The 27,903-nt window shown below is 39.1% G+C and overlaps 1 protein-coding gene across 1 annotated transcript in view; it reads right to left on the reverse strand.

Moving 5' to 3' along the window:
- Window positions 1-27,903, reverse strand: part of SDCCAG8 (SHH signaling and ciliogenesis regulator SDCCAG8) — a 226,350-nt gene that overhangs the window by 55,648 nt on the left and 142,799 nt on the right. The window contains exon 16 of the mRNA XM_058533531.1: window positions 18,474-18,605. Within this exon, the coding sequence (XP_058389514.1) occupies window positions 18,474-18,605 (132 nt within the window). The remainder of the gene's footprint in view (window positions 1-18,473; window positions 18,606-27,903) is intronic.

Consider the following 27,903-nt stretch of genomic DNA (forward strand, 5'->3'; position numbering starts at 1 on the left):
CAACTAAAAGTTCACAATGTTATAAACTATTATGACGTCAATAAAATATATATATATTTTTAAAAATACAAGGTTTTAACGATTTCCGCCTTGAAAGAGCCTTTCTTTGCAATGGAAAACTGGCAATATTACTCTAGACACATATACAGATGCTATGTACAGAGCATAAATAAAGATTTGGCCCAGTGAACAAAGATTTCTTCTACTCTTCAAACTTCCCTGAATGAATTTCTATGATGCTAAAGAATCAAGCTGAATATAAGGCATTTCTTTCTATAACAAAGTTCAGAAAGGGCAATAAATTATGACCAACTACAGTTTTGATTGATTTCTCCCTATGCGCTGATCTGGCTCGTATAAAACGACCCCAATGTTAAGACAGTTCAACGTCTACGTGTCCTATAACTTTTTCTTTTAAGAACGCGGGGTTTCCTGGCAACTAGATGTTTGATTAAAATTCCATGTTTCATAATTAGTAAGTCTCAGATTTTGTATAATACGCCTAACAGGGTGAATTCTAATAAAATGCCATACCCAAGGCACACCCTTTCACTGTACGAGTATGAAATCTGGCCACAAGTGAGTATCTGGAAATAAAGAGCCAAAGCAAAGAAACAGAACTATGAAAAGGGAGAGGAAAAGTACTGTAAAAGTGAGAGAGTACCAAAGAAGGAGAAGATGAAGAAGTGGCAGATAAGTAGCACTGGCTGGTTAGAAAACGATTCAGCACGAACAGCACGTCTGGCATCTTAGTCCCCAGCCATCCCCCATCCCCACACTTGCCGGGGACTGGCTGAGCCTCGCTTAGCAGCCCGAGTCAGCAATGCAACAGCGAGATGGATGTCTGCTTTCTCTTCATGACACGTTTGCCTAGCACACAAACATTAAAATTCGCATGTAGTGGAAAAGGGTGACTCCAAAGCCACTTTAATGCTGCTTCTCTGTATTTCTACAAAATGCCTTTGCAATACCTGCTCTTTACACTGTGCTTATTTTCCGTGAATGATAAGGAAAAAATGGCTCTGCTCCTGTTCATACACAAAATATATTTCATGGGTGATAGTAGCTATTTTTAAAACCAATTAATTTCCAGAAAACAAAAGCCCAGAAGATATCACTCTATATCATCAAGGTGTAATCACAAAACCAAACATTCTCTTGAATCTGTTCAATGTCCATCACCAGCAGTCTGCATGTGATACATGGCGAAAACAATGCATGAAATTGCTTTTTTCCACCCTAAATATACATGTTCAACTAAACAAAGGAAAACACTTTTGGAAAGGACTAAAGACATGGCTCTCCTTATGTAACCACCTCAGAAGTTGTTTTGTTCAAAATTACCAAAGAAATCTCAAAAACAACATGGAATCCCACAAAAGAGTTAATTCATTATGTTTGATCGAGTCTAAATTTCAACCTTTTGTGCAATAACAAAGACTAAAAGAGCACAACAAAGGACGCCGCCTCCAGGCCGCGCACAGGGCTCACCTCCTGGTATCCTGTGGCCAGGGCTGACAGGTCCCCGGTTCTTCCTTCAGCTGACTGGTGGGCCCTCTCACAGGCAAACTGACTGCCCTCCCAAGTCACGTGAGAAAGGTCTGCTTTGGAACAAAATGTTACAAAAGCAGCCTAAAACTGAGTATTTCCCCAGAGAAAAGTGAGGTTTTTGCTGTCCTGTCAGTGGAGCCTAAACAGGATGTTTTAAAGGAAGACTTCCTATTTTGTGTTTTTCTTTTCCTTTAGTTAATTTTTTATTTAATGATGATATACTATTAAGTTTGAATTGAAAAACAAGACCTATGAACTTATTATTATTATTATTATTTTGTGTGAGGAAGATTGGCCCTGAGCTAACATCTGTTGCCAATTTTTCTCTTTTTTGCTGAGGAAGATTAGCCCTGAGCTAACACCCATGCCCATCCTCCTCCATTTTGTATATGGGATGCCACCACAGCATGGCTTGATGAGTGGTGTGTAGGTCCGCGCCTGGGATCTGAACTTGCGAACCTCTGACCACCAAAGCGGAGCACGTGAACCCAACCACTACGCCACCAGGCTGGCCCCAGAATTTATTATTTTGTTTGACAAAAACATATATTGTTTCTTATGTGCCAGTCCAACTCTGAGCTCAGTTCTGTCTCAGAATGACCACAGGCGGTGAGGACTATTCTCCCCCTGGTACAGATGAGAAGGCTGGGTCACCGGGAGGTGACGACACTCGCCCCAGGTCCACAGCCAGTTCCGTGGTGGGGCTGGGATTAGAACCCAGGCAGAGGGCTCCAGAAACTGCGTGTTCTTAACAGCTCTGCACCATATGCTCTATCAGTAATTACATCTTTTTAAAAGCTCATTTAGGCTTGCTGTAACCTGGGGAGACCTCCAAGGCACATTAGCTTGAAAAGCCCCCAGCAGAGAGTATCACACTTAGATGCCACACTGTCACTCGCAAGTGGGAACGGGAAAATCTGCCGGGGAGCTTTGTGGACGAGGACTCTGGAGACCTGGATTCCAGGCCCAGCTCAGACCTGGCTTGCTGGGGGAACTGGGAGGGGCACCCCAGCATGCTGGTTAAAGCATGGGCTCTGGCATTAGGCAACTCTGCATTCCCAGACCAGAAATAGTTACTAGCTAAGTGATTCGTGGCTGAGCCACATAACCTCTCGGAGCCTCAGTTTTCCCTTCTAAAAAATAGGAGCCAAGAATACTGTCTCAATAGAATTGATCTGATGGTTAAATTTAATGTGGCCTCTCTGTTGGACACTCTTTAAGTACAAAACAGCAACCTTGTGTTAGAGATCACCAAGTCCCTAACAAATATTGTGATTCCACGATGCTATGACTATAAGACAGTTGATGATAATAATATGGTACTATATTTATATATTGCTTACATTTTTCTAAAAATATTTACACCTATGATCTGATTTGATCCACATAACTGTTCTGCGTGGTACTTAGTCCCCATTTTATGGATAAGGAAGTTGAGGCTGAAAGAGTTTATTTGGCCTGTCCAAAATCACATGTTGGCAGGTGACATGGTTGGCCCACAAACCAGAAGCTTTTGCCCCCTATCCAGTGTTCTTTCTTTATTATAATTTGCTATGTTTCCTCAGAAGACATGATACCTGCTTGCAATAAGCTTACGGTATAAATAGAGAAAGTGAAAGAATATGAAAAAATAGAAATAAATACTAATTGCTCCAAGATCTTGGAGAGAATGGAGTAGCTGTCTCTGGTTGGGGCTGTCGGGCAGCTTGTACTGAGGGGGGTCTTAGGCACCCAAAGAGAGTGCAAAACCCAGGCTGGCTCAGAGAAGAAAGGAAGCCAAGGTAGAGATTCAGGAGGAAAATGAAGAAAAGAAAATGAGAGACATTTGACCAAAGACATTTGCAAGAATGCTCATAACCAGTGAACGGTAACGTTGGCTCTGGAAGGGAAGGGAAGCGAAGCAGGAGACGGGTTCGGCATGCACATAGTGAAGTGTCTCTCAAGTGCTGGCCTTCATTTAATGCTATCATCCTTGACAGGTGTATCAGACCCTCTCAGTGCCATCCTCTCCTGGGCCCTCAACCCCTTGCGGCTGCTCTTCAGCTCGCGGACTCCTGCTGGCCCTCTTGGTTCTGCCACCTGAGGCTCACTGCACACACCTCAAGCTCCTCCTGCCACCTGGAGTCCAGTGACATGCCAAACCCTAGAATTTAGGATTTGGCTTCTGAAGCAGCTGCTAAAAGGGTTTCTTAATGTAACCTAAAGTGCAGGGGAAGTGTCTCCCATTGGGAAAATTCTGGACCCATGGAGACACGAGACGTAAGCTGGGCAGATAAAGCCCTCTCCTTTCCTCCCTCCAGTGAGCTATTTGGAGCCATAGTTTGCTGTACAGCCTGTCCAGAAACATCTGTGTGGTCGTGTCTCTGAGGCTTATCACGACGCAGCTTCCAGTACGGCAACACAGTGTCTTCTACAACACTGCCCTCCATTCTTCTATGCCTCACCTTGCTTTCCCTCACTCTCGCTGCCCTGGGATTGCAGCCAAAATCAACATTAGCATTTAATCCTTGCTCAAGTTCTAAGACAACAGAAATGAAGGAATTGGTAAAATCTTCATTGAAATCACCCACTTGGTTAGTTAATATACCAAAAAACAGATATAGGAAGATACACACCAGAGGAATAAGTCATAGAAATGGAAGTAGCCTGATAATGCAAGCAAAATGACTGGTGAAAAAGTCAATAAGCCCAGAAATCAGAAAAAAAAACTACAAACTCAAAGATGGGAAACAATCAGGAGAAAGCTGTCAAGGGCCACCCTGGCTCACCATGTACGAAATGAATATCACGGTGTTTAAAGGGCTAATATCACAGGAATGTCTCCCTCTTGCCTAAAATCCTCCAAAGGCTCCCTTCTCACAGTGCTCAGAATAAATTCCAAACCCTTTTATGTGATTCAAGACAAAGACTCCTCCAGATCTAACTTCTGAGGGTTCCACTTCCTCTTAGGATGTGGGAGCCACAAAAGAACATCACTCTCACCCTAAAAATGAGAAAAAAGTCAGATAATCAACAAAGCCATCATTTTTCTTGAGCCAATATCCGAGAGCTGAGGTTGGAAGACAACCAGGCAAACTAAATTCCAAAAGGCAATATGCCCCTCTGAGGAGTGACAGAAACACCTGAGCTGGTTTCCTTTGGCAGAGCATGGGGAAGAGGAATGGCCATCATGAAAGTAAGTAAGAGGAAGGAAGGCAAAATTTTAATGGAGTCTTTGAGTGCGGGCTCGTGGGATGGTCTAGAATTCCTGGGGGCCCCAGACACAAGAGGACGAGAGAAGTTTGCACTCATTCTTAAGCACTTTTCCACAGGCTTCCTTCCAGCGGATGCTCATGAGAAAGACTAGGGGCAGGAGAAGAGCCTTGAGAACTCCCTCTGTACCTACTACGGGGTACAAGCACAAAACTCTGCCCACTTACTAGACTCTCTTTTCTCATATGAAGCAAAAGCCTCAAGCTTCTGGAGTTGGGGCAAGAAACCTTCCCAGGAAAAGGTTCACTGCCTCTGGGGGAAGGTCAGAAACAAAAGCTACCTCCTTGGGAGATGTGTGGGAACCTCTTGCATCTGGCCCGGCCCCAGGAACAGGTAAACTTTCACTGAGGGAGGGGTGGAAGCAAAATCCATCAGTGGAGTGATGGAAAATGTTTGAAAACCAGTTCTCTGGGGAAAAAGAGGTCTTGATTTATAGTGTCTGCCAATTTCTGTGCTGTAAATACTCCTTTCATGGCCAATTTAAAACTACCAACGTGATGTCAAATGGCTCACACATTTCCCAAAAATTCAGCACACAACTACATCTCACTCTGAGGAAGGGGCAGAAAATCCTATCCCTACCATAAGCTCCGATGAGAGTCAAATGGAAAGGCTAGAAATAAAAAGCATAAGCAGCATCAGAAATAAAGAATTCTTGGGCCGGCCCCACGGCTTAGCTGTTAGGTGAGCGCACTCCGCTGCTGGCAGCCCGGGTTCGGATCCCGGTTGTGCACCGATGCACCGCTTCTCCGGCCATGCTGAGGCGGCGTCCCACATACAGCAACTAGAAGGATGTGCAGCTATGACATACAACTACCTACTGGGGCTTTGGGGGGAAAAAAATAAATAAATAAAATCTTTAAAAAAAAAAAAAAGAAATAAAGAATTCCTTTGATGGGCCTATCATCAGAATGGGCTCAACAAAGGGGGAAAAAATCATTAAATTTGAAGATTGGCCACTGGAAATCATCCAAACTGAAATACAAAGAAGAGAGAAAGGAGTTGGAGTCGGGGGTGGGTTAGGGGGAGAGAAGAGACTAGAACAGCGCATCTGAGAGCCGGGACAACATCAAATGATGTAACTCATGTGTAATTGGAATCTCAGAAGGGGGAGAGAGAAAGGGAATGGGAAGATCTAACTCCTGCTGAGTTACTCTGCTTCATCTACTGCCAATTTCCCTTTATATAGACATATTTTTAATTGAAGTATAATTGTCATACAATATAATATTAGTTTCAAGGTGTACATCATGGGGATTCGATATTTATATACACTACGAAATGATCAGCATGATAAATCTAGTTACCCTCTGTCATCATACAAATTTATTACAATATTATTGACTATATTCCCCATGTTCTACATTGCATCCCTATGACTTATTTCTTTTATAACTAGAAGTTTGTACCCCTTAATCTCCTCACCTGTTTTGCCTGTCCCCCAATCCCCTCCTCTCTGGTGACCACCCATTTGTTCTGTTATCTAGGAATCTTTTTCTGTTTGGTTTTGTGGGTTCGTTTGTTTGTGTTTTAGATTCCAAATCTAAGTGTCAGTTCTTGAACAGACCATGTTTTCCTTGACCCCAGGACCTTCAAACATGTATTCCTTTTTCTCTGTTAAGATTACTTCTACTTCTTTTCCGATACACCAGGTATTATTTCTCTAAGGAGCTGCACCCTGTCCCTCCAAACCTGGGTAGGGTCAGTCTGGGGTGCCCCAGGGCACGAGGATCTGCTCTCCCCACAGCACATCATACCCGTGTGGTTGTCATGTGCCCTCCCCCAGGACTGGGAGCTCCTTAGGGCAGAGATGGCAACTTTTACTTTTGAATGTTCAGTGCTTAACAACTGTTAATAAATATAGGGATAAGTTAATAAGCTAGAAGATACAAAATCGAGCACAAGCCAGGCAATCTGGCTTAGATTTTCACATTGAACATGCAATGTTCCGAATTATAGAGTCTAAAGCAAAACAACAAATATGACTACAGAGATGAAAAACAAACCCTATTTAACTTAAAAGCGCTAAATTAAATTTTAAATTCTAAGAGTCTGGATAATGAAAATGCTAATCAGAAGTTCTCAATCTACCTAAAAGATAAAACCAGAGAGAGAAATTGAGCTTTAAAGAGTGAACTGACTCAAAGAGGTCTATATTGGATATATGGAAGAATTTTTAAAGGGATTTTAAGCATGGAAATATACTTTTTGTCTTCTAATATAAGAACAGAAATTTACCTGCTCTGCCTTTTTAGCAAAAGCTCTGTCCAAAGAGAGATGTGCAGTGCTATAGCTGCTAATGACTCTTTGTACAGTTCTAACATTGGTTTACCACTTATTTTTAATTGAATATTTTTCTAATCCAGACTTAATTGTGGAAAAATAAAAAACAATAAACATTTTAAAAATATTAAAGCTAACTGGTTACAGGTGGTTTCTCAGAATATTTGCCTCCAAAAAGGCATTAGTTATTACCTTATGTTCCTAAAGCTTTTTCTTTTTTAATTTTTAATGCTATAACATCCCGACCCCCACCCCCAGGAATGGAAGTTAGCCTTTTTCCTTCTATCTCTAAAGAAAAGACCTAATAGGTGAAGTTACAAATTGAGAATTAAAAAAGTGTGCTCCTCACTCCCAACCACGCTGAAAATATGATTTTTTTAACAACGAGGTAAATGTATCCCTCTCGAAATTTTATTTGGACATATCGAAAACTTTCACCACTGAACAGAGGACATGCTCGTAGATTCACATATTCACAAACACTTAGACTACCATAGGTCTATCCCAAGTATGGTCCAAAATGTTCCACAAATCAGTTGTTAAAAATTCAGAAGGCATTTTCCCTTACAGATAACATTATGTAAACATGGTGTTTTGTTTCACAGACTAGCTCACAAGAGGCAATTTAACCCACAATATAAATAAACTACCTTGTAGAATGGAAGACTCCAAAGTTCCTGTTGCATCCCACAATCTAGAAGAGAGCCTGGCATGTGGGAAGGGTCTGGTAAGTACACTGAAGGAAGGATACTGAATGCATAATAGTGGGAATTTCATGAGCACTAAGTCTGTGCCAGGTACTGTTCTAAAGACTTTTCATGGATTATTATAGGCAATTATCACAATCCTACAAGGTAGTATTTTTCAGATAAAGGAAGTGAGGAAGTGAAGAAGTGAGGAAGGTGAAATTTAAGATTTAAGGAATTTGCTCATGACCATATGGCTAGGAAGTAATAAACTGAGGAAAATTCAGAGAGCCTGGTTCTAGGTGCATGATCTTAATTACTATACGTACTGTTTCTGTACTTTCAGCTTGAGGTGTTAAAAGCAGAGGACTAGAACCTGAACTCGTTTAAAGAATGTACGTTCCATATGGGTGGGCATGTCTGCTCGTCCAGTGATTTACCCCGAGCACATCAGTGGCATACAACTAGCACTCAATAAACAGTTGATGAATAAGTGAAGTGAGTCTTTTTCCTTTTCCTGGGTATTGGGCTTATCCTAGGAAAAAGTGTGAATTATGTTAAAATGTCTTTGGGATTTTCCTAACTCTCTCTTGTTGGGTACCTTTCTCATTTAATCTCCTCCCAGGTGATCAGTTATGACAGTGCCTACCTTGTTCCAGCTATGGTAACTGCACAGGCTGCTTTAAATAATGTATTATCCACTCCCAGATCAAAATCCTAACCCACGTAGGGTGGCAAACCTCCTCTGTTATTGGGAGGAAAGCAATGTGATTTCAGGTCTTCCCAATAAAGCATAATCGAACGTGGCTTCTAGTCATCGTAGGGATTTGTCAATAATGCATAGAATAACTGTATTTTAAAGAGATTGCTTGTTAATCCCAATTGGCTTATAATTTTTTATAATCTAGAGGAAAGGGTCAAGTTTTCTAAGCTCATCCTGGTGTTCATAGCTTCCAACTCTCCTCTACACAATACTCTAAGATTGTCCTTAGACCCCTCGGGGGAGGCAGCCTACCTAATCCACACATTTCAATGGTCCAGTGAAATGAAAGTTAGTGATAACAAAGAAAAAAATCAAAATAAACAAGTTGCAATGAGCTTCTTTCCTACCAAAATACAGATTACTTACCATTATCTATAGTTTGATACTATAAAATAATGGCATATAAATCAATAACGCAGCAACTTTGTTAATTTACTTTTAATAGTATGTTGTCAGTTATTTAAAAACACAGATTCCCAAGCAGTGTATCACCAAAGGAAAGCTTCTCCAAAGCAAATTGGTGGTGGTAGTGGTGGCGGGGGAAGATGAGAGTTGGGGATCAAACATACATTTGCTTTAGTGAAAGAGATGCAGATGATTCACTTCTGAATTACAATTCATACGGGACTTGAAAGAGTTATTGAGACACCAATGCATTGCTGATGCAAGTCTGCAATACTGCATCGTAGGAGGTTAACAAAACAACTCACAACAAACAAAATTAATTATCATGAAGCTAAATTAAGAGCAATTTATAATTAAAAGCTAGAACAGCAGCATCTGAAAACCAAGATGACCTCAGTACAACACTGATCATGCAATAATAAGTAAACGTCCGTCCCCCAAGTATGGGAAGTCCAACCATCAGATCTTGTGCAGGATCACAGGAGCTCTGCAAGGCATGGAGGCAGCCAGTGGAGTACTGCATTAGCATCCTCAGTAAATTGTTTGGGCTCACATTCACTTGATAGGTTTTAAGACTGCCCATGAGAACTGCAGAAAGGCCCTGGACTTCTGGGTCAGTCTCTGGTCACCACTCCCAGGGAGCCTTGGTCTCCACTTTGATTACTCTTCTGAACGAGGGACGATCAACCCAAGACATTTCCTCAGGGACAGAGAAAGTGTTCTGATTATACACCCCAAATGTAATATCAAGAGACTTTTGTTTTATATAAAACAGAGAGAACAAGACATCAAAAAAAGCCTCCAGGCCAACCAACTCCTGCGCAGGCTGCCAAGGGAGGCTAGTCTCCCAGGATGTCCCTCCTTGCCTCTGAGGTTTCTGGTGGCATGGGGGCGGCCAGGAGGGACCTTAGGAGATGGCAGGTGGTGTCACGGCTGCTCTGGACTGTTGGTCACAGTGCCTTGACCAGCCCAAACAGACAGGGGGCCTCTAACCATGAGAGTGAGGCAGAGGAGCAGACCCTTTCGATTCCCTGGCCTAGTACAAAACAGATGCCGCATAAACACAGAATAAACTATTTCCGGCCTTAGCTCACTTTGCCAGCACCACATTCATCAACCTGCATTTATCAGCTCATATCCTCTTTTCAGCCACAGCTGTTGCAATGCAGGAGGTGACCCTCTCCAGCCCAAGATTAATTTCTGCCCAATGCTTGGTGTCCCAACTCTCCTGTTCTCAAACCTTGTAACACTGCCTTTTTGTCTACCTTAGCATCTCCAAATTTCTTTTGATTCTCAAACCCCCTTCACAGAAATATGAACCCCCTTAGGAATGTACTAAATCATTTCATTATTTTTGTTTGCTATGATTAAGTGGGAAGTTTGAAGTAAAAAACATTTTATTTGAACTAAACATAAATTTAAAGATCATGATATAAAATTTATTTATTTTTCTGAGGAAGATTCGCCCTGAGCTAACACCTGCCAATCTTCCTCTATTTTGTATGTGGGTCATTGCCACAGCATGGCCACCGACAAGTGATGTAGATCCGTACCTGGGAACTGAACCCAGGCCATCGAAGCAGAGCATGCCGAACTTAACCACTAGGCCACGGGGCCGGCCCTAAAATTTATTTTTAAAGTAATTTTTATGAACCTAAAACTACTCTAAAAAATAAAGTCTATTTTAAAAAAATATGATGAGAAACAGGGTATTTGCATGGTCTCAAAGTATCTCCCCACAAGACACTTAACAATTTCTCTTGAACCAAGAGACCTGGTAGACCACACCTTGAGGAAGCAATCAAAGTCACCACCACCAGTGACAGGACACACTGACAGCATGTACCCCTTAACACAATGCACTGAGAAAGACACAACACCGCTTCTGTGGGATTCCTCCCCAAAATGCACAACTTCAGTCTAATCATGAGAAAACATCAGACAGACCCACATTGAGGGACAGTCTACAAAACAACCGAGCAGTTCTCATCAGAAAGGTCAAGGTCGAGGAAACACTGAAGAATTGTCATAGAAGAGGTTTCTCCACTTGAGAGAAATTATTAAGTGTCTAAAGACCACTAAAGAGACATGAAACTACATGCAATGTAGGACCCTGAACCACAAGGAGAATATGAGGGGAAAAACTGGCAAAATCCCAATAAGGTGTAGAGATTAGTTCCTAGTACTGCATCAATGCTAATTTTCTGGGTCAAATAGTGGTACTGTGGTTATGTAAGATGCTAACATTGGGGGAGGCTGAGTGAAGGGTATACAGGAACTCTCAATTACTTTTGCAACTTTTCCATAATCTACAATTATTTCAAAATAAAAAGCTAAAAAAAAGTAATTTTCCCATGTAGCAGATAACGCCAGCTATTTCATTTACATAAATTAAATTCTTAATGAATTAATTATGTAAGGAAAAAGGCATGATTGGCCAATAATGTAACATGTTTTGAAACAAAATGTGCTCTACAATCTAGATTTGAAACTAAATCCATGTGATAGAGTCAAAAACATAGAAACAGCTTCATGATATTTTTTGGAATTCTTATTTTTTTTAATGTAAAATTCAACTGTTACTTTTATAGCTTTCTTGCTTTTTTTCTTTTTAATTAAGACTTTTTTGAGAAATTTAAGATTCACAGCAAAACTGAAGGGAGAGTACTAACACTTCCCATATATGCCCTGTCCCCACCCATGCATAGCCTCCCCCCTTATCAACATCCCCCCCCAGAGTGGTACATTTGTTGCAACTGAAACATTGATACATGATGATCACCTAAAGTCTATCGTTTATATTACAGTTCGCTCTTGGTGTTGTACATTCTATGGGTTTGGACAAATACATAATGACAGGTATCCACCATTATGGTATCACAGAGTATTTCACTGCCCTAAAAATCCCCTGTATTCCACCTACTCATCCCTCCTTTCCACCCCAACCACTGGCAACCACTGACCTTTTTACTGTCTCCATAGTTTTGCCTTTTCCAGAATGTCATATAGTTGGATCATACAGTATGTAGGCTTTTCAGATTGGCTTCTATCACACAGTGATATGCATTTAAGGTTCCTCCATGTCTTTTCATGACTTGATAGCTCATTTCTTTTTAGCACTGAATAATATCCCATTGTCTGAATGTACCACAGTTTATTTATCCATTCACCTACTGAAGGATATCTTGGGTGCTTCCAAGTTTTGGCAATTATGAATAAAGTTGCCATAGACATCCACATGGAGGTTTTTTGGGTGGACATATGTTTTCAACTCCTTTGGGTAAATACCAGTGAGCACGATTGCTGGACTGTATTTGTAAGAAACTGCCAAACTGTCTTCCACAGTGACTGTACCAATTTGCATTCTCACCAGCAATAAATGAGAGTTCCTCTTGCTCCATAACCTTACCAGCATTCGTTGTTGTCAGTGTCCTAGATTTTGGCCATTCTGGGTATGTAGTGGTATCTCACTACAGTCTTAATTTGCATTTCTCTGATGACATATGATGTGGAGTATCTTTTCATATACTTATTTGACATCTGTATCTCTTCTTTGGTGAGGTATCTGTTAAGGTCTTTGACCCATTTTTTTCATCGGTTGTTCATGTTCTTATTGGTGAGTTTTAAGAGTTCTTTGTATACTTTGGATAACAGTCCTTTATCAGACGTGTCTTTCGCAAATATTTTCTCCCAGTCTGTGGCTTGTCTTCTCATTCTCTTGACAATGTCTTTTTCAAAGCAGAAGTTTTTAATTTTAATGAAGTCCATTATTTCATTCGTGGATCATGCTTTTGGTGTTGTATCTAAAATGTCATAACCATATCCAAGGTCACCGAGGTTATCTTCTAGGAGTTTTATAGTGTTTTTTGTTTTCTATTTAGTTCTGTGATCCATTTTGAGTTAAGTTTTGTGTAAGGTGTAAGATCTGTGTCTAGAGTCATTTTTTTGCATGTGGATGCCTAGCTGTTCCAAAATCATTTGTTGAAAAGACTATCTTTGCTCCATTACATTGCCTTTGCTTCTTCACAAACTTCAGTTAACTATATTTATGTAGGTATTTCTGGGATCTGTATTCTGTTTAATTGATCTGTTTGTCTGTTCTTTCTCAAATACCACACTGTCTTGATTACTGCAGCTTTACAGAAAATCTTAAAGTCAGATAATGTCAGTCCTCCTATTTTGTTCTCCTTCATTATACTGAAATTGTGTTGGCTATTTTGCATCTTTTGCCTCTCCATATAAACTTTAGAATCAGTTTGTTGATATCCACAAAGTAACTTGCTGGGATTTTGATTGGGATTGTCTTGAAATCTATAGATCGAGTTAGGAAGCACAGACATCTTGACAATATGGTGTCTTCTTATCCTTGAACATGGATTATCTCTTCATTTTTTTAGTTCTTCTTTGATTTCTTTCATCAGAGTTTTGCAGTTTTCCTCATATAGATCTTGTACACGTTTTGTTAGACTTAAACCTAAGTATTTCATTTTTGGGGGTGCTAACGTAAATGGTATTGTGTTTTTAATTTCAAATTCCGCTTGTTCATTGCTGTTATATATGAAAGCAATTGACTTTTGTACATTAACCTTAAATCCTGAAACTCTGCTATAACTGCTTATTAGTTCCAGGAGTTTTTTTGTTGATTTTTTCAGGTTTCCTTTATAGGTGATCATGTCATCTGCAAACAAGGACAGCTGTATACCTTCCTTTCCAATCTGTACACGTCTTATTTCCTTTTCTTGTTTTATTGCATTAGTCAGGACTTCCAGGATGATGTTGAAAGGAGTGGGGAGAAGGAATATCCTCGCCTTGTACCTGATCTTTGTGGGAAAGCTTCAAGTTTCTCGCCATTAAATATGATATTAACGGTAGTTTTTTTGTGATATTCTTGACCAAGTTGAGGAAGTTTCCCTCTATTTCTAGGTTACTAAGAGTTTTTATCATGAATTGGTTTTGAATTTTTTGTCAAATGTTTTTTCTGCATCTGTTTGTATGTGTGATTTTTCTTATTTAGCCTATTGATGTGATAAATTACATTAAATTATTTTTTAATGTTGAAGCAGCCTTGCATACCTGGGATAAATCCTACTTGGTTATGGCGTATAACTCTTTTCAAACATTGTTGGATCCTATTTGCCAATATTTTGTCTTATGTTTTTAAATGATGAAATAAAGGTTAATATTTCATTCATGTATTTTTAAGTACTTTTCTGAAAATAATGAATAGTCTTAATTCCCAAAAAATGAAAAGTAAAATTAGATAAAAATCAATACTACATTTCCCATTTTTAACCTTTTTTTATGATAAGCTTTTTTTTTTTATGAGGAAGATTGGCCCTGAGCTAACATCTGTCGTCAATCTTCCTCCCTTTTTCCTTTTTTCTCCCCAAAGCCCCAGTAGATAGTTGTATGTCATAGTTGTACGTCCTTTTAGTTGCTCTATGTGGGACGCCACCTCAGCATGGCTTGATGAGTGGTGTGTAGGTCCGTGCCCAGGATCTGAACTGGCCAACCCTGGGCCACCGAAGTGGAATGCACGAACTGCAGCGCTACACCACTGGGCTGGTCCCGACATTTGTTTTTGAGGAATAAAATTTCTAATAGAAAAATACAACTTACTGATTTGGTAAAGGTCATTCTGAGGTTAGTTTATAGAAGAATTATGAATTTTTAACTTATTATTCGTTTGTTGCATTTCAATTAGCAGCTTCATGTCTTCGGTCAATGGTTTTTACGTATATAATTTAATGTAAGAAAGAAAGAAAAAAACTATGTAAAGCTGTATAATGGACAAAACAACCAGGATTGTGGGGGCTGGTGACACAGTCCTCCACCACGTGAGAGCACATGAGCAGGCTCAGTGCACCTCCACTGGCGCCAGGGCTTGTTCTCTGTATGCACTGTGGAGTTTTCACAGGGCCCTATTTTCTAGGGGGAAATACGTGAATCAATACTCATTTTAAAACATAACTAGGAAAAAATGCCACTGCTATCTTTAACACGAATTCCCTGGACGGCCTCTGTAGGCAGCAGGGGCTCAAAACCACCAGATGGAAAACGTAACTTTCCTGACTTTACAACTTGAATGATCACAACACTCAGAATTTAATACATTCACATCTACTCTAACTTAAAACAAAAAATTCTCTGTTCCAAAATGCCCCTCCCAGTACATCCTCACACCACCAGTCCATTGGTATATCTCTCTTGCTCCCGGCTTTCGCTTGCAGTCAAATCTCATGAAAAAGTTAAATTTGCTATTTCAGTTTTTCAACTCACACTAACTTTTCAATCCACTCTAACACGATTTCTGCACTGACTCTTCTATTAAAAATATTTTTGTTAACACATAACCAGTAATGTCCACGTCACTAAGTCCAACTGACACTTTTCAGTCTTATTTAATCACTCAGCAGCATCTGGTTGATCAGTTCCTCTCTCCTGAATCATGTCCATCCCTTGGCATGCATAACAACATGCTCTACCAGTTTCCACTTATTTCTCAGGTTACTTGCCTCGATCTCTTTCGCCAACCTCTACCTTACCTTTAAAAATATTGTTCTTTAGGATTCAGTAATCTCTTCTTCCTTCTTACTTTCTTTTTTTTCTAGGTGACCTCATTTACTCCCAAGGTTTCAAATATCCTCTATAGGCTAACGCAGATGTCTATCTCCAGCCCAGAGCCTTCTCCCTCGCTTAGGCCCTTATGTGCACATGCTGTTCAGTGTGTCCATTTGTACAATGCATGTGAACATGGCCAAAACTTAACACTTGGTCTCATCCCAAACCCAAGCCATCTCGACCGCAAACCGGCTTCTTTTGAGCATTCTCTAGTTCTCAATGGGCGGCACCAGTATGCATTCACTGATCGTGTCAAAAATATGCCCCCCCTTCTCTACCCAACATAGCCACTCAGTTATTAATTCCTGTTTATTTTACCTATATATTTCACCAATCTGCTTACTTCTCTCTATCACCATTATTATCACTTCAAGTCCAAGCCATCATATCACTTGGCTAACCGCTCCTGTAGCTAGCTTCCTAACTGGTCTTGTGTAAACAGGATGGCTCTGCTCCAATCCATTATCTACTCTGAAGCTGGAATGCTATTTTTAAAATGCAAATTTGATCATATTACTCTCCTTTATTTTTTAAAAAAGCTTTAAATTTCTTCCCTTGAGTAATAGGATAAGGTAAAAGGTCCATAACAAAAACTTAAAGGCCCTGCCTTTAGGTCTGGCCCTCACCTACCTCTCCAACCTCATCACATGCTGTTCTTTCCCTTATTCTTTATGTCAGACACAGTTTCTTTCCCTCCTCAAAAGTCCAACCTCAGGACCTTCAATTTTACAGTTTTCCTTTCTCTAGAACAGGAGCTGGCAAACTTTTTCAGGAGAGGGCCAGATAGCAAATACTTCAGGCTTTGTGGGCCAATAGGTCATAGTCTGTGACTCAGCTACTCAACCCTGACATTAGTGTGAAAGCAGCCACAGACAATACGTAAGTGAACAGGCATGGCTATGTTCCCGAGCCTTACAAAAGAGGCTGTGGGCTGGGGCACGGTTTGCCAACTCTTCCTCTAGAAGGCTAATAATCCCTACCCCATTGCTTACAGATCCATCTCAAGTTTTTTCATTTCAAGTATTTTCTTACTGAAACGTTTCCTGATCAGGATAAGTCCCTTTATTAAATGTGCTTATACCACAAAGTATACTTCTCTTTCATAGAACTGATCGTTACTATAATTAATTAGATATTTGTGAAATTCCTTTGTCAATATCCATCTTCCCTATAAGGCTGTAAGCTCCATTAGACTGGGAACTATATTTACTTTGCTATTTCATTCCCAGCATGTGGTGGAGAATATGACACATAGTAGCTATCAATAAATATTTGTTGAATGAATGAATGATTAATTTGCTATCTGACCTTCAGTTGGCAACTTTATCTTTCTGAGCCTTAGTTCTCCATCTGGAAATGGAAATGATAATAACAGCTACTTCCTGGTTTGTTTCAAGGCAAGGTAATATGTGTGAGTGTATTTTGTGAACTCTAAAGCAATATACAAATGTGAGAAAAGAAATATTAGAAAGATGCCTTGGTTGTCTTGTACAGGGGCAAATTACAGCCCAAGAGCCAAATCCTCTGGATTGTTTTGTTGGCCCTTTAGCTAGGAACGGTTTTTGCTCTTTTTAAAGGGTTGTAAAAAACAAAAATAAAAACAAAACAAAGAAGACTGTGTGATACATAGAGACCAAAGCCTAAAATAATTCACTCTCTGCCCCTTTACAGAAAAAGTTTGCTGACCCCTGGCCTGTCTAGGCTTAAGTAAATATTTTAATGAGTAAATAAATGGATAATTATTACTCTGCAAATATATCCACATTTTAGTATTTTGGTGACTGAAAAGCACTGCCATTTTCTGACTGCCTTTCTTCTATTCAATAGAGCAAGGGATCAAAGTTGTAAAAATATCTTCCCCCTCCCCAAGAACTTACTTTAAATTAAAAACAAAAATAAAAGGAATCTATAAACATTTCATTTTCCCTCAATTATATCAACAATTGCTTTTGAAACAGAGAAGGCACATCTGGGCAATGGGAGAGGGATGGGGAGCTGGAGGCCAAGAGAACCACGTCCACTGGAAGGCTGACTGCTGTGCTATGTATGCGATTGCTGTGCGGAGTCCAGATCTACTGAACCCAATTCCTCATATGGTGTAAAATCCTGAGATTGTTTTTCCTGGGGAATCCATCATTACACAGAAATTAGTAATAACACACTTATAGGAACTAATAAGGGAAAATACCACACTGAAAAGGAAAGGAATTTAGTCAAAAGATCAAGATTCAAGTTTGAACTCTACCCCTTAATCCATCACTTTGAGCAAATCCATTAGTCTTTCTGAGCTTGAGTTTCTTCACCTAGAAAAAGAGAGTCAATATCACTGATGCCATTTAGTAGACGGCTATTATGAGACAGGTGCTTTACATATATTACACCTGATCTTTATATCAAACTGCAAAGTGGATATTATTAGCTTCAATACATAGATGAAGAAACTGATGCTCAGAGAGGTCAAGTAACTTGCTCAAAGTAGTGGTTTGGAGTCAAAACCTGACTCGAGCAACACTATCAGTGCAAGTTCTGATTAAGAGATTTAACTTTGTTAGTCCTACTACATGTTTCATCTTATGGAAAATATACAAAACCTAATTTCTAGAAGAGAAGTTCTGAAATTCCTCATATTACAACATTACCAACTTACATCTTAAATGTGGATGGTTTCCCTACAGTGCCTGTGTTAAATCTAATTTTACATCTTTAGAGAATAGTAAAGAGAGGATGTGCTCTCGTCTTAGGAACAACCTGAGCTGACAAAGCATAAGTACATAAAAGTATTAGATTTGGGGCATGTCCCTTGAATGGCATAGTAATCTTGAATTCTATTTGTTCCACAGCAATTCTGTTCTGTTTATGAACCAAACACACTCACTATATGGCACGTCAGTTGATTATTAGACCTTGATTACCTTTGCTTCATTTTCTCATGTAGTCTCCCGTGCTGGACACACTGTTCCTCCAGCTCGTCATTCCTTCTCTGTAACTTCTCCAGTCGGTCATATGTATACCTTTTTTCTTGACTGAGCTGAGCTATTTCAGATCTGGAGAGGTGAAAACACAGAAATGATAGATGTTAAGGGTTCTTATTATCAGAGCATGTTTTTATGGTACAACCTTAACATTATCTTAAACTCTGTACATAGACATAACATGTAAACAAAAATTATTTTATGTAAAATAAAATATTTCAGAAATTGAAAAATGTCTAGTAGAGGGATATACGCATTGCAGGGACTCAAATGGTAGACAGATAAAGGAATAACAACTTACTCTAATAGAGACAAAAATGATAATGGCCAGACTCCCTTTTTCCCCCCTTTTGGTGAGGAAGATTAGCCCTGATCTAACATCTGTTGCCAATCTTTCGTCTTTTCACTTGAGAAAGATTGGCCCTGACCTAACATCTATGCCAATCTTCCTCCATCTTGTATGTGGGACGCCTCCATAGCATGGCTTGATGAGCAGTGTGCAGGCCCATGCCCGGGATCCGAGCCTGCGAACTGCAGGCTGTCGAAGCAGAGCGTGAGTTTAACCACTACACCACCAGGCGGGCCCCTCCCTTTTAAAAGAGACTATCATTCATTTACCAAATATTTACTGAGTGCTTTTCACAGGCCAGCCACCATGCTGCTACAGGAGCAACCCCAGGCCTAAGCTCTACAACAGACAGCTGTTTCTTTTAATTAACATAGCTCATTTAGTGGTACATGATTAAAATCATATAGATTCAAAAGGCATAATAATGAAAAATGGCAGTCCTCTGCCCCCAACCTCCCATCCAGCTAAGCAGTGACAAATACTTTCAATTTTTTAAAAGATAATTCTTCTCATATTCACTTCCGTATTTCTAAATGTGCTTATATCAATATCTCTTGTTCCATCAATTAAGAAATTTCTACTGATTCATTATGGTAGATGAAGATTAAACTCCTTATATGGCCCTTTCCCCATCTCCAGCTTGTTAATATAATTACTAGTATTTCAGTCTGTGGTGAAATCAATACCAGCATTTTCGTTATAATGACTACCTAAGTATTGTTTCTTGCCGTCTATGTAGTATATTGTGACTGCATTTGCACTTGTGTACATCTATTTTCCCCAAATGAGTGGGCTTCAGTGTAGACTGACTCAGCAGCAAGCCGTCTTTTCCTATGGGAGATGACCAGTATCAGTACCTGTAATTCTCTCCTCTGTGGCCATTTTGTTTCTCAAGAAAAGGATCCTACAGTTTCCTGCTTGTCGTGTGCAACCCTAACCATCAGGGGTTGAGGAGTTGGTTGGAAATAGAGGGCTGGGGATCTCACCTTTCAGAATACAGACTTTCTGTTAATCCCTCTATTCTAATTTCAGTGCCCCTATTTTAACCAGAGCCTGTTGGTTTAATCTCTTCAGAGAGGACGCCCCTCAGTGGAGGAGGAAGAGTCACTTGGCTGCTTAGGATGTGGGTGGAACTGTCAATTTTGGTTTCAGTCCTATGTACCACTCCTGCCTTCCAAGTTTTTCTGGAATCCTGAAAGCAGATCAGCTTGCTTCACAATCCTATCCTCCTCTGTAGACACTTAAGATTTACCTTCCTCCACTTTGCTAGGTCAGGTACTAATCCCCCAATCTTCCATTGCCTCTTAGGTCAGAACTGAAGGTTTAAAACTCTTGCATATTAAAATAATTGGTTTGTTTCTTGAAGTTTAAGTTAGATACTTGATGTAAAATTACTTCCCTCCAAAGAAAGGATTCCTGGGCCGGCCTCGTGGCTTAGCGGTTAAGTGTGCGCGCTCCGCCGCTGGTGGCCCGGGTTCGGATCCCGGGCGCGTACCGCTTCTCTGGCCATGCTGAGGCCGCGTCCCACATACAGCAACTAGAAAGATGTGCAACTATGACATACAACTATCTACTGGGGCTTTGGGGGAAAATAAATAAATAAATAAAATAAAATAAAAAAAAAAGAAAGGATTCCTCTATCAGGCATCATAGCCTTTTCTTCCTGGTCAAGAAAAGATTTGGATTTTCTAAGGAAATTCATCCCAAGGACCAAGCTGCTTCACAAGTATGAAGCAATCTCTCACTGTAAGTTCACCTCATTCCTCACTTTATTTTCATCTTGGTCCAAGTGTCATCTCAAAGGAAGCTTGCTCTGATTAATACCTTGCAGTTCTCATTATGTCAGCACATTTTCTGAAACCATCTCTAGCTATTTTGTATACATTAGCTTATAATTTATTCCTCTGGATTCTGTTCTGTGCCTTGTCTTTTCTGCTCGATTATACATGAGGGCATGGATTATCTCATTTTCAAGCTTGGATCAAGCTTGAAAGATCAATCTACATTTGCTTCTCCTAATAAGAATTTATCTATATCTGAAATAGTCTAAATCAGTTAATAATGGCTTATGCTTCTCCTTTTAAAATCACAAACAATATAAAAGAATTTAAGGGCAGTTACAAGAAACTGTTAATTTAGTGTTCATCCAAGATTAGTATTCCCTATCACAATATGCACTATGCACTAAAATAAATTCCAAAATGACAAAAAATATCCTTAAACCAGATTAGGAAAAAATGCAGAAGAATATTTTTCTGTTCTCAGGTACTTTTCCATAACAAAGGTCACTTTTTAAAATAAAAATCACAAAAGAAACATATATTTTACAATATAAAATATAAAAGTTTACACACAAAAAATCTTTTCATGAGAATGTTTGTTGTAACATTGTTTCTAGAAGCACTCTTGTTTTGCAACCCAATATCTGAAAACTTAACCCAGAAATCTGTCAACAGAAGATTGGTTCCATTACTTATACAAAGGCATATCAGTGGAGTGATGCCAGCATCATGGTGGAGTGAGCTGTTCCCTTTGTCTCTCCCCCGTAAGTTACAACTAAACAGATGTTCATTAACCAACAGAGGATTGCCTACACAACACAATAGGACATCTGAGAGATCCACACAGTGGTGCATCTGAAGGTGGGGGTACTGGATCCCCGGGAAGCAGTGGAACTAGATGAGAGGCCCCCTCCTCCTCCCCAGCAGCAGCAATCCAGGTCGTGGGTCCTCACACAGTGGCCAGTGCAACTGTAACAGGAGATGGGGGCAGCTCAGCCTGTGCCCCAATGCTTTTGGAGTTGTAGCCCGGCCCGCAGGAGTGCCCACAATGCCGGCAGCCCCACCTGTGGGAAGGCTCCCCACTGAATGGGGCAGCTCAGCCCCCGCAAAGGAGCCCCCAACAAATGCAGCAGCTCAGCCAAGCCACCTGAGAGCACAGAGCTGACCCGTGTGTGAAAGAAAGCACCCCTCCCCTCCTGCCCAGCACAGTGGCTCAGCCGGTCCCCTGCTGAGTGCAGTGGTCCCACACATGAGTGACCCACTGGTGGACCACAGAGGCCCCACCTGGGCATGAGTGCATTACCTGCCAAGTGGCTAAAGCCAGTGCAGAAATGCAGAGGAGCCCTACCGGCACAACTTCCAGCAGACGAGGTGGGATCAGAAAACACAGCTGCTGCGCCCCCCACTGCCCAGTGGTGGCAGGTGGAATCTGAGACCTGATACTACCACAAATACGCCAGCAAAGGATCAATTCATCAAATACCATGAAGAACTACAGTAACACTTCAGAGCAGAAGGAAAATGACAAGTCTCCAGAAACCAATCCTGAAGTCACAGAAATTTACAACCTAAATGACAGAGAATTCAAAATAGTTGTCTTAAAGAAATTCAATGAATTACAAGGAAACTCAGAAAGACAGTGCAATAAGCTCAGGAATAAAATTAATAATAAGAAGGAATTGTTCGCAAAAGAGATTAAAACTCTAAAAAAAAACACAAACAGAAATTCTGGATATGAAGAACACAATTAATGATATAAAAATAGTCTAGAATCCATAAAAAATAGGGCTGACATTACAGAGGACAGAATTAGTGATTTAGAAGATAGAAATATATGATCCCACTCATTCAGTAGTAGATAATAACAACAACAAACAAACACATAGAGACAGAGATTGGATTGTTGGTTACCAGAGGGGAAGGGGGGAGGGAGGAGGGCGAAAGGGATAATTAGGCACATGTGTGTGGTGGTGGATTGTAATTAGTATTTGGGTGGTAAACATGAGAACATGATGTAATCCATGCAGAAATAGAAGTATAATGATGTACACCTGAAATTTATACAACGTTATAAACCAATGTTACCACAATAAACAAAACAAAACGAACAAAAAAAGAAGACAGAAATATAGAAATACTTCATGTGGAGGAGTAGAGAGAACTAACATTTTAAAAAATGAATAAAGTGGGGCCGGCTAGGTGGTGTAGTGGTTAAGTGCACACGCTCTGCTTCGGTGGCCCGGGGTTCACAGGTTTGGATGCCAGGTGCACACCGATGCACCGCTTGTCAAGCCATGCTTGGCGGTGTCCCATATAGAAAGTGGAGGAAGATGGGCACGGGTGTTAGCACAGGGCCAATCTTCCTCAGCAAAAAAGAGGAGGATTGGCAACAGATGTTAGCTCAGGGCTAATCTTCCTCACAAAAAAAATGAAGAAAGTCTTCCGAAAATATCCAACTTAATTAGGAAAAGCAACATAAGGATTATAGGTATTCCAGAGGGAGAAGAGAGAGAGAAAGGAGCAGAGAGCTTGTTCAAAGAAATAATAGTTGAGAACTTCCCAAACCTGGGGAAAGAACTGGACTTAGAAGTACATGAAGCCAATAGAACTCCTAATTACATCAACGCAAAAAGACTTTCTCCAAGGCATATGATATTAAAACTGGCAAAAGTTAATGACAAAGAAAAAATATTAAGGGCAGCAAGGTGGAACAAAATAACCTGCAAAGGAACCCCTATGAAGCTTTCAGCAGATTTCTCAGCAGAAACCTTACAGGATAGGAGAGAATGGAATAATACATTCAAAATACTGAAAGACAAAAACTTTTGCCAAGAATGCTCTATCCAGCAAAACTATCCTTGAGATATGATGGAGAAATAAAAGCTTTCTTAGATAAACAAAAGCTGAAGGAGTTCACCACTAGGCCTGCCTTACAAAAAACATTGAAAGGAGCTCTCCTATCTGAAACTAAAAAGCAAACGTTTACAAAACCTTGAGCAAGGAGATACATGGACAGATAATATCAGAAAATTGCAGCTCTATATCAGAAAAGGTTAGTAAACACTTAATTATAAACATAAACGACAAAAGGAAGGAAAGCATAAAAAATAACTATAAACACTGTAATTTAGTCACAAACTCACAACACAGAAAAGAATAATTTGTGACAACAATAACTCAGAAGGGGAAGAGAAAACGGATGGAACCTGCCTAGGCTAATGGAGATAAGAGGCTATTAGAAAATGGACTAAGTATCTCATCTAAAAGATCTTTTATAAAACCTCATGGTAGCCACTAAACAAAAAATCAGAGCAGAGCCACAAATCACAAATAAAGAGAAAACTGAGAAAACCACCAAACTGAAAGGGCAGTCAGAAATACAAGGGAAGAAAAAAAAAGGATATATAGAACAAGTGGAAAACAAGAGATAAAATGGAAGTATTAAGCTCTCATATATCAATAATCACTCTAAATGTAAATAGATTGAATTCTCTAATCAAAAGACACAGAGTGGCTGGATGGATTAAAAAACAAGACCCAACAATATGCTACCTCCAGGAAACACATCTCGGCTCTAAAGACAAACACAGGCTCAGAGTGAAGGGATGGAAGACAATATTCCATGCAAATGGCAAGTAAAAGAAAGCAGGTGTGGCCATACTTATATCAGAAGCAGACTTCAAGACAAAAAAGACAATGAGAGACAAAAAGGGGAGGTATATAATGATGAGGGACATTCCACCAAGAGGACATAACATTTATGAATATAGATACCCCTATCACAGGAGCACCAAAGCATATAAAGCAACTATTAACAGACCTAAAGGGAGAAATTGACAGCAACACAATAATAGTAGGGGATCTCAACACCCTACTTACAGCAATGGATAGATCATCCAGACAGAAAGTCAACAAGGAAACAGTGGCCTTAAATGAAATACTAGACCAGATAGACTTAATAGATATATATAAAACACTCCATCAAAAATCCGCAGAATACACATTCTTCTCAAGTGCACGGGGAACATTCTCAAAGATAGACCATATGTTGGGAAACAAGGCAAGCCTCAATAAATGTAAGAAGATTGAAATCATATCAAGCATCTTTTCTGACAACAACATTATGAAACTAGAAATCAACTACAAGAAAAAGGCTGGGAAAGTCACAAATATGTGGAAACTATACAACATGCTACTGAACAACAATTGGATCACTGAAAAAATCAAATGAGAAATCAGAACATACCTGGAGACAAATGAAAATGAAAACACAACAGACCAACTCCTATGGGATGCAGAAAAAGTGGTGCTAAGAGGGAAATTTATAGCAATACAGGCCCACCTCAACAGACAAAAAAAATCTCAAATAAGTAATCTTAAACTACACCTAACAGAACTAGAAAAAGAAAAACAAACAAAGCTCTAAGTCAGTAGAAGGAGAGAAAAAATAAAAATTAAAGCAGAAATAAATAAAATAGAGACTAAAAAAACAACAGAAAGGATCAATGAAACTAAGAGCTTTCTTTAAAAAGATAAACAAAATTGACAAATCCTTAGCCAAACTCACTAAGAAAAAAAGAGAGAAAGCTCAAATAAATAAAATTAAAAGTGAAAGAGGAGAAATTACAACAGATACCACAGAAATACAAAAGATTATAAGAGAATACTATGAAAAACTATACGCCAACAAATTGAACAATCTAGAAGAAATGGATAAATTCTTAGATGCATATAACCTCCCAAAACTGAATCAAGAAGAAATAGAGAATCTGAATAGACCAATCACAAGTAAAGAGATTGAAATAGGAATCAAAAACCTCCCAAAAACAAAAGTCCAGGACCAGATGGCTTCTCTGGAGAATTCTACCAAACATTCAAAGATTTAATATCCATTTTTCTCAAACTAATCCAAAAAATTGAAGAAGATGGAATACTTGCTAACTCATTTCATGAGACCAATATTACCCTGATACCAAAACCACACAAGGACAATACAAAGAAAGAAAATTACAGGCCACTATCACTGAATAACATAGATGCAAAAATCCTCAACAAAATATTGGCAAATCAAATACAGCAATACATTAAAAGGATTATACACCATGATCAAGTGGGATTTATACCAGGGATGCAGGGATGGTTCAACATCTACAAATCAATCAATGTGATACACCACATTAACAAAATGAGGAATAAAAATCACATGATCATCTCAATAGATGCAGCAAAAGTATTTAATAAGATCCAACATCCATTTATGATAAAAACTCTCAATAAAATGGGTATTGAAGGAAAGTACCTCAAGATAATAAAGGCCATATATGACAAACCCACAGCCAACATCATACATAAAGGTGAAAAACTGAAAGCAATCTCTCTGAGAACAGGAACAAGATAAGTGTGCCCTCTCTCGCCACTCCTATTCAACACAGTACTGGAGGTTTTAGCCAGAGCAATTAGGCAAGAAAAAGAAATACAAGGGATCTGAATTGGAAGGGAAGAAGTAAAACTCTTGCTGTTTGCAGACAACATGATTCTATATATAGAAAACCCTAGAGAATCCACCAGAAAACTACTAGAAATAATCAACAACTACAGCAAAGTTGCAGGGTACAAAATCAACTTACAACAATCAGTTGCATTTCTACATACTAACAAAGAAATAGCAGAAAGTGAAGTCAAGAACACAATCACGTTTACAATTGTAACAAAAAGAATGAAATACCTAGGAATAAACTTAACCAAGGAGGTGAAAGACCTATATACTGAAAACTATAAGACATTATTGAAAGAAATTGGAGACATAAAGAAATGGAAAGATATTCCATGCTCATTCATTGGAAGAATAAACATCATTGAAATGTCTGTATTACCTAAAGCAATCTATAAATTCAATGCAATCCCAATCAGAATCCCAATGACATTCTTCATGGAAATAGAATCCTAAAATTTATATGGAATAACGAAGACCCTGAATAGCCAAAGCAATCCTGAGAAAAAAGAACAAAGCTGGAGGCATCACAATCCCTGACTTCCAAACATACTACAAAGCTATCATAATCAAAACAGCAGGCTACCGGCACAAAAACAGATGCACAGATCAATGGAACAGAATTGAGAGCCCAGAAATAAAACCACATATGATGGACAGCTAATCTTTGACAAAGGAGCCAAGAATATACAATGGAGAGAGGAAAGTCTCTTCAATAAATGGTTCTGGGAAAACTGGATAGCCACATGCAAAAGAATGAAAGCAGATCATTACCTTACACCATACACAAAAATTAACTCAAAAAAGATTAAAGACCTGAATGTAAGAGCTGAAACCATAAAACTTCTAGAAGAAAATATAGGTGGTACACTCTTTGACATCATCCTTAGCAGCATCTTTTCAAATACCATGTCTACTTGGGCAAGGGAAACAAGAGAAAAAATAAACAAATGAGACTACATCAGACTAAAAACCTTCTGCAAGGCAAAGGAAACCATGAACAAAATGGAATATCAGATGCTATTCGGATAATGTGGCTATCTCTTGGTGTTATTTATTGACCTAAAAATATGACATATTGGTAAGAAAGGAAAATATTTAAAATCAGCACATATAAAGTGATTCCATTTTATAATTAAAAAATATTTTGACATGTGTACCACAATATTGATTATCTCTAGGTGTCAGGATTACAAATTTTTAAAAAAATATTTTTCTTTTTCATATTTTCTGAATTTTTACAATGGACATATATTGTATCTAAGACAAAAAATAAAATCACTTTGATTTAGAAAAAATCATCAAAACCAAAAAGATCTGGGAACAAATTTTTCAAAATTAAAAAAAAGACCTGACAACACACTAAAAAAAATGAGACAAATTAAGATAAGAAGCATCATTTAGTAAAGTGCTACCCCTACTCTTTATCAAAATTCCAATTAAAAAAATATACAAGAAATATGAAAAATATTCACAGAGAAAGAAACATAAATGGGCAATAAACATTTATAAAATATTCAATTTCACCAATATTCAAAGAAATGTGTAATAAAACCAGATTACGGTCAAATATTCATTGTATGCCAACACCATGCCAGAAAGTGGAATCCATCCTTTATATTAATGATCTCAATTAATCCTACAAGGTAGGTGTTATTTCCTTTTTCTGTGAGGGTCAATATGAGGTTTAACGATTTGCCTATGGTCACCCAAATGATGATTAGCCAAGTCCAGATACAAACACCGGTC

Source organism: Diceros bicornis, chromosome 38 (genome assembly GCF_020826845.1).
Source record: "Diceros bicornis minor isolate mBicDic1 chromosome 38, mDicBic1.mat.cur, whole genome shotgun sequence".
NCBI classification, from domain to species: domain Eukaryota; kingdom Metazoa; phylum Chordata; class Mammalia; order Perissodactyla; family Rhinocerotidae; genus Diceros; species Diceros bicornis.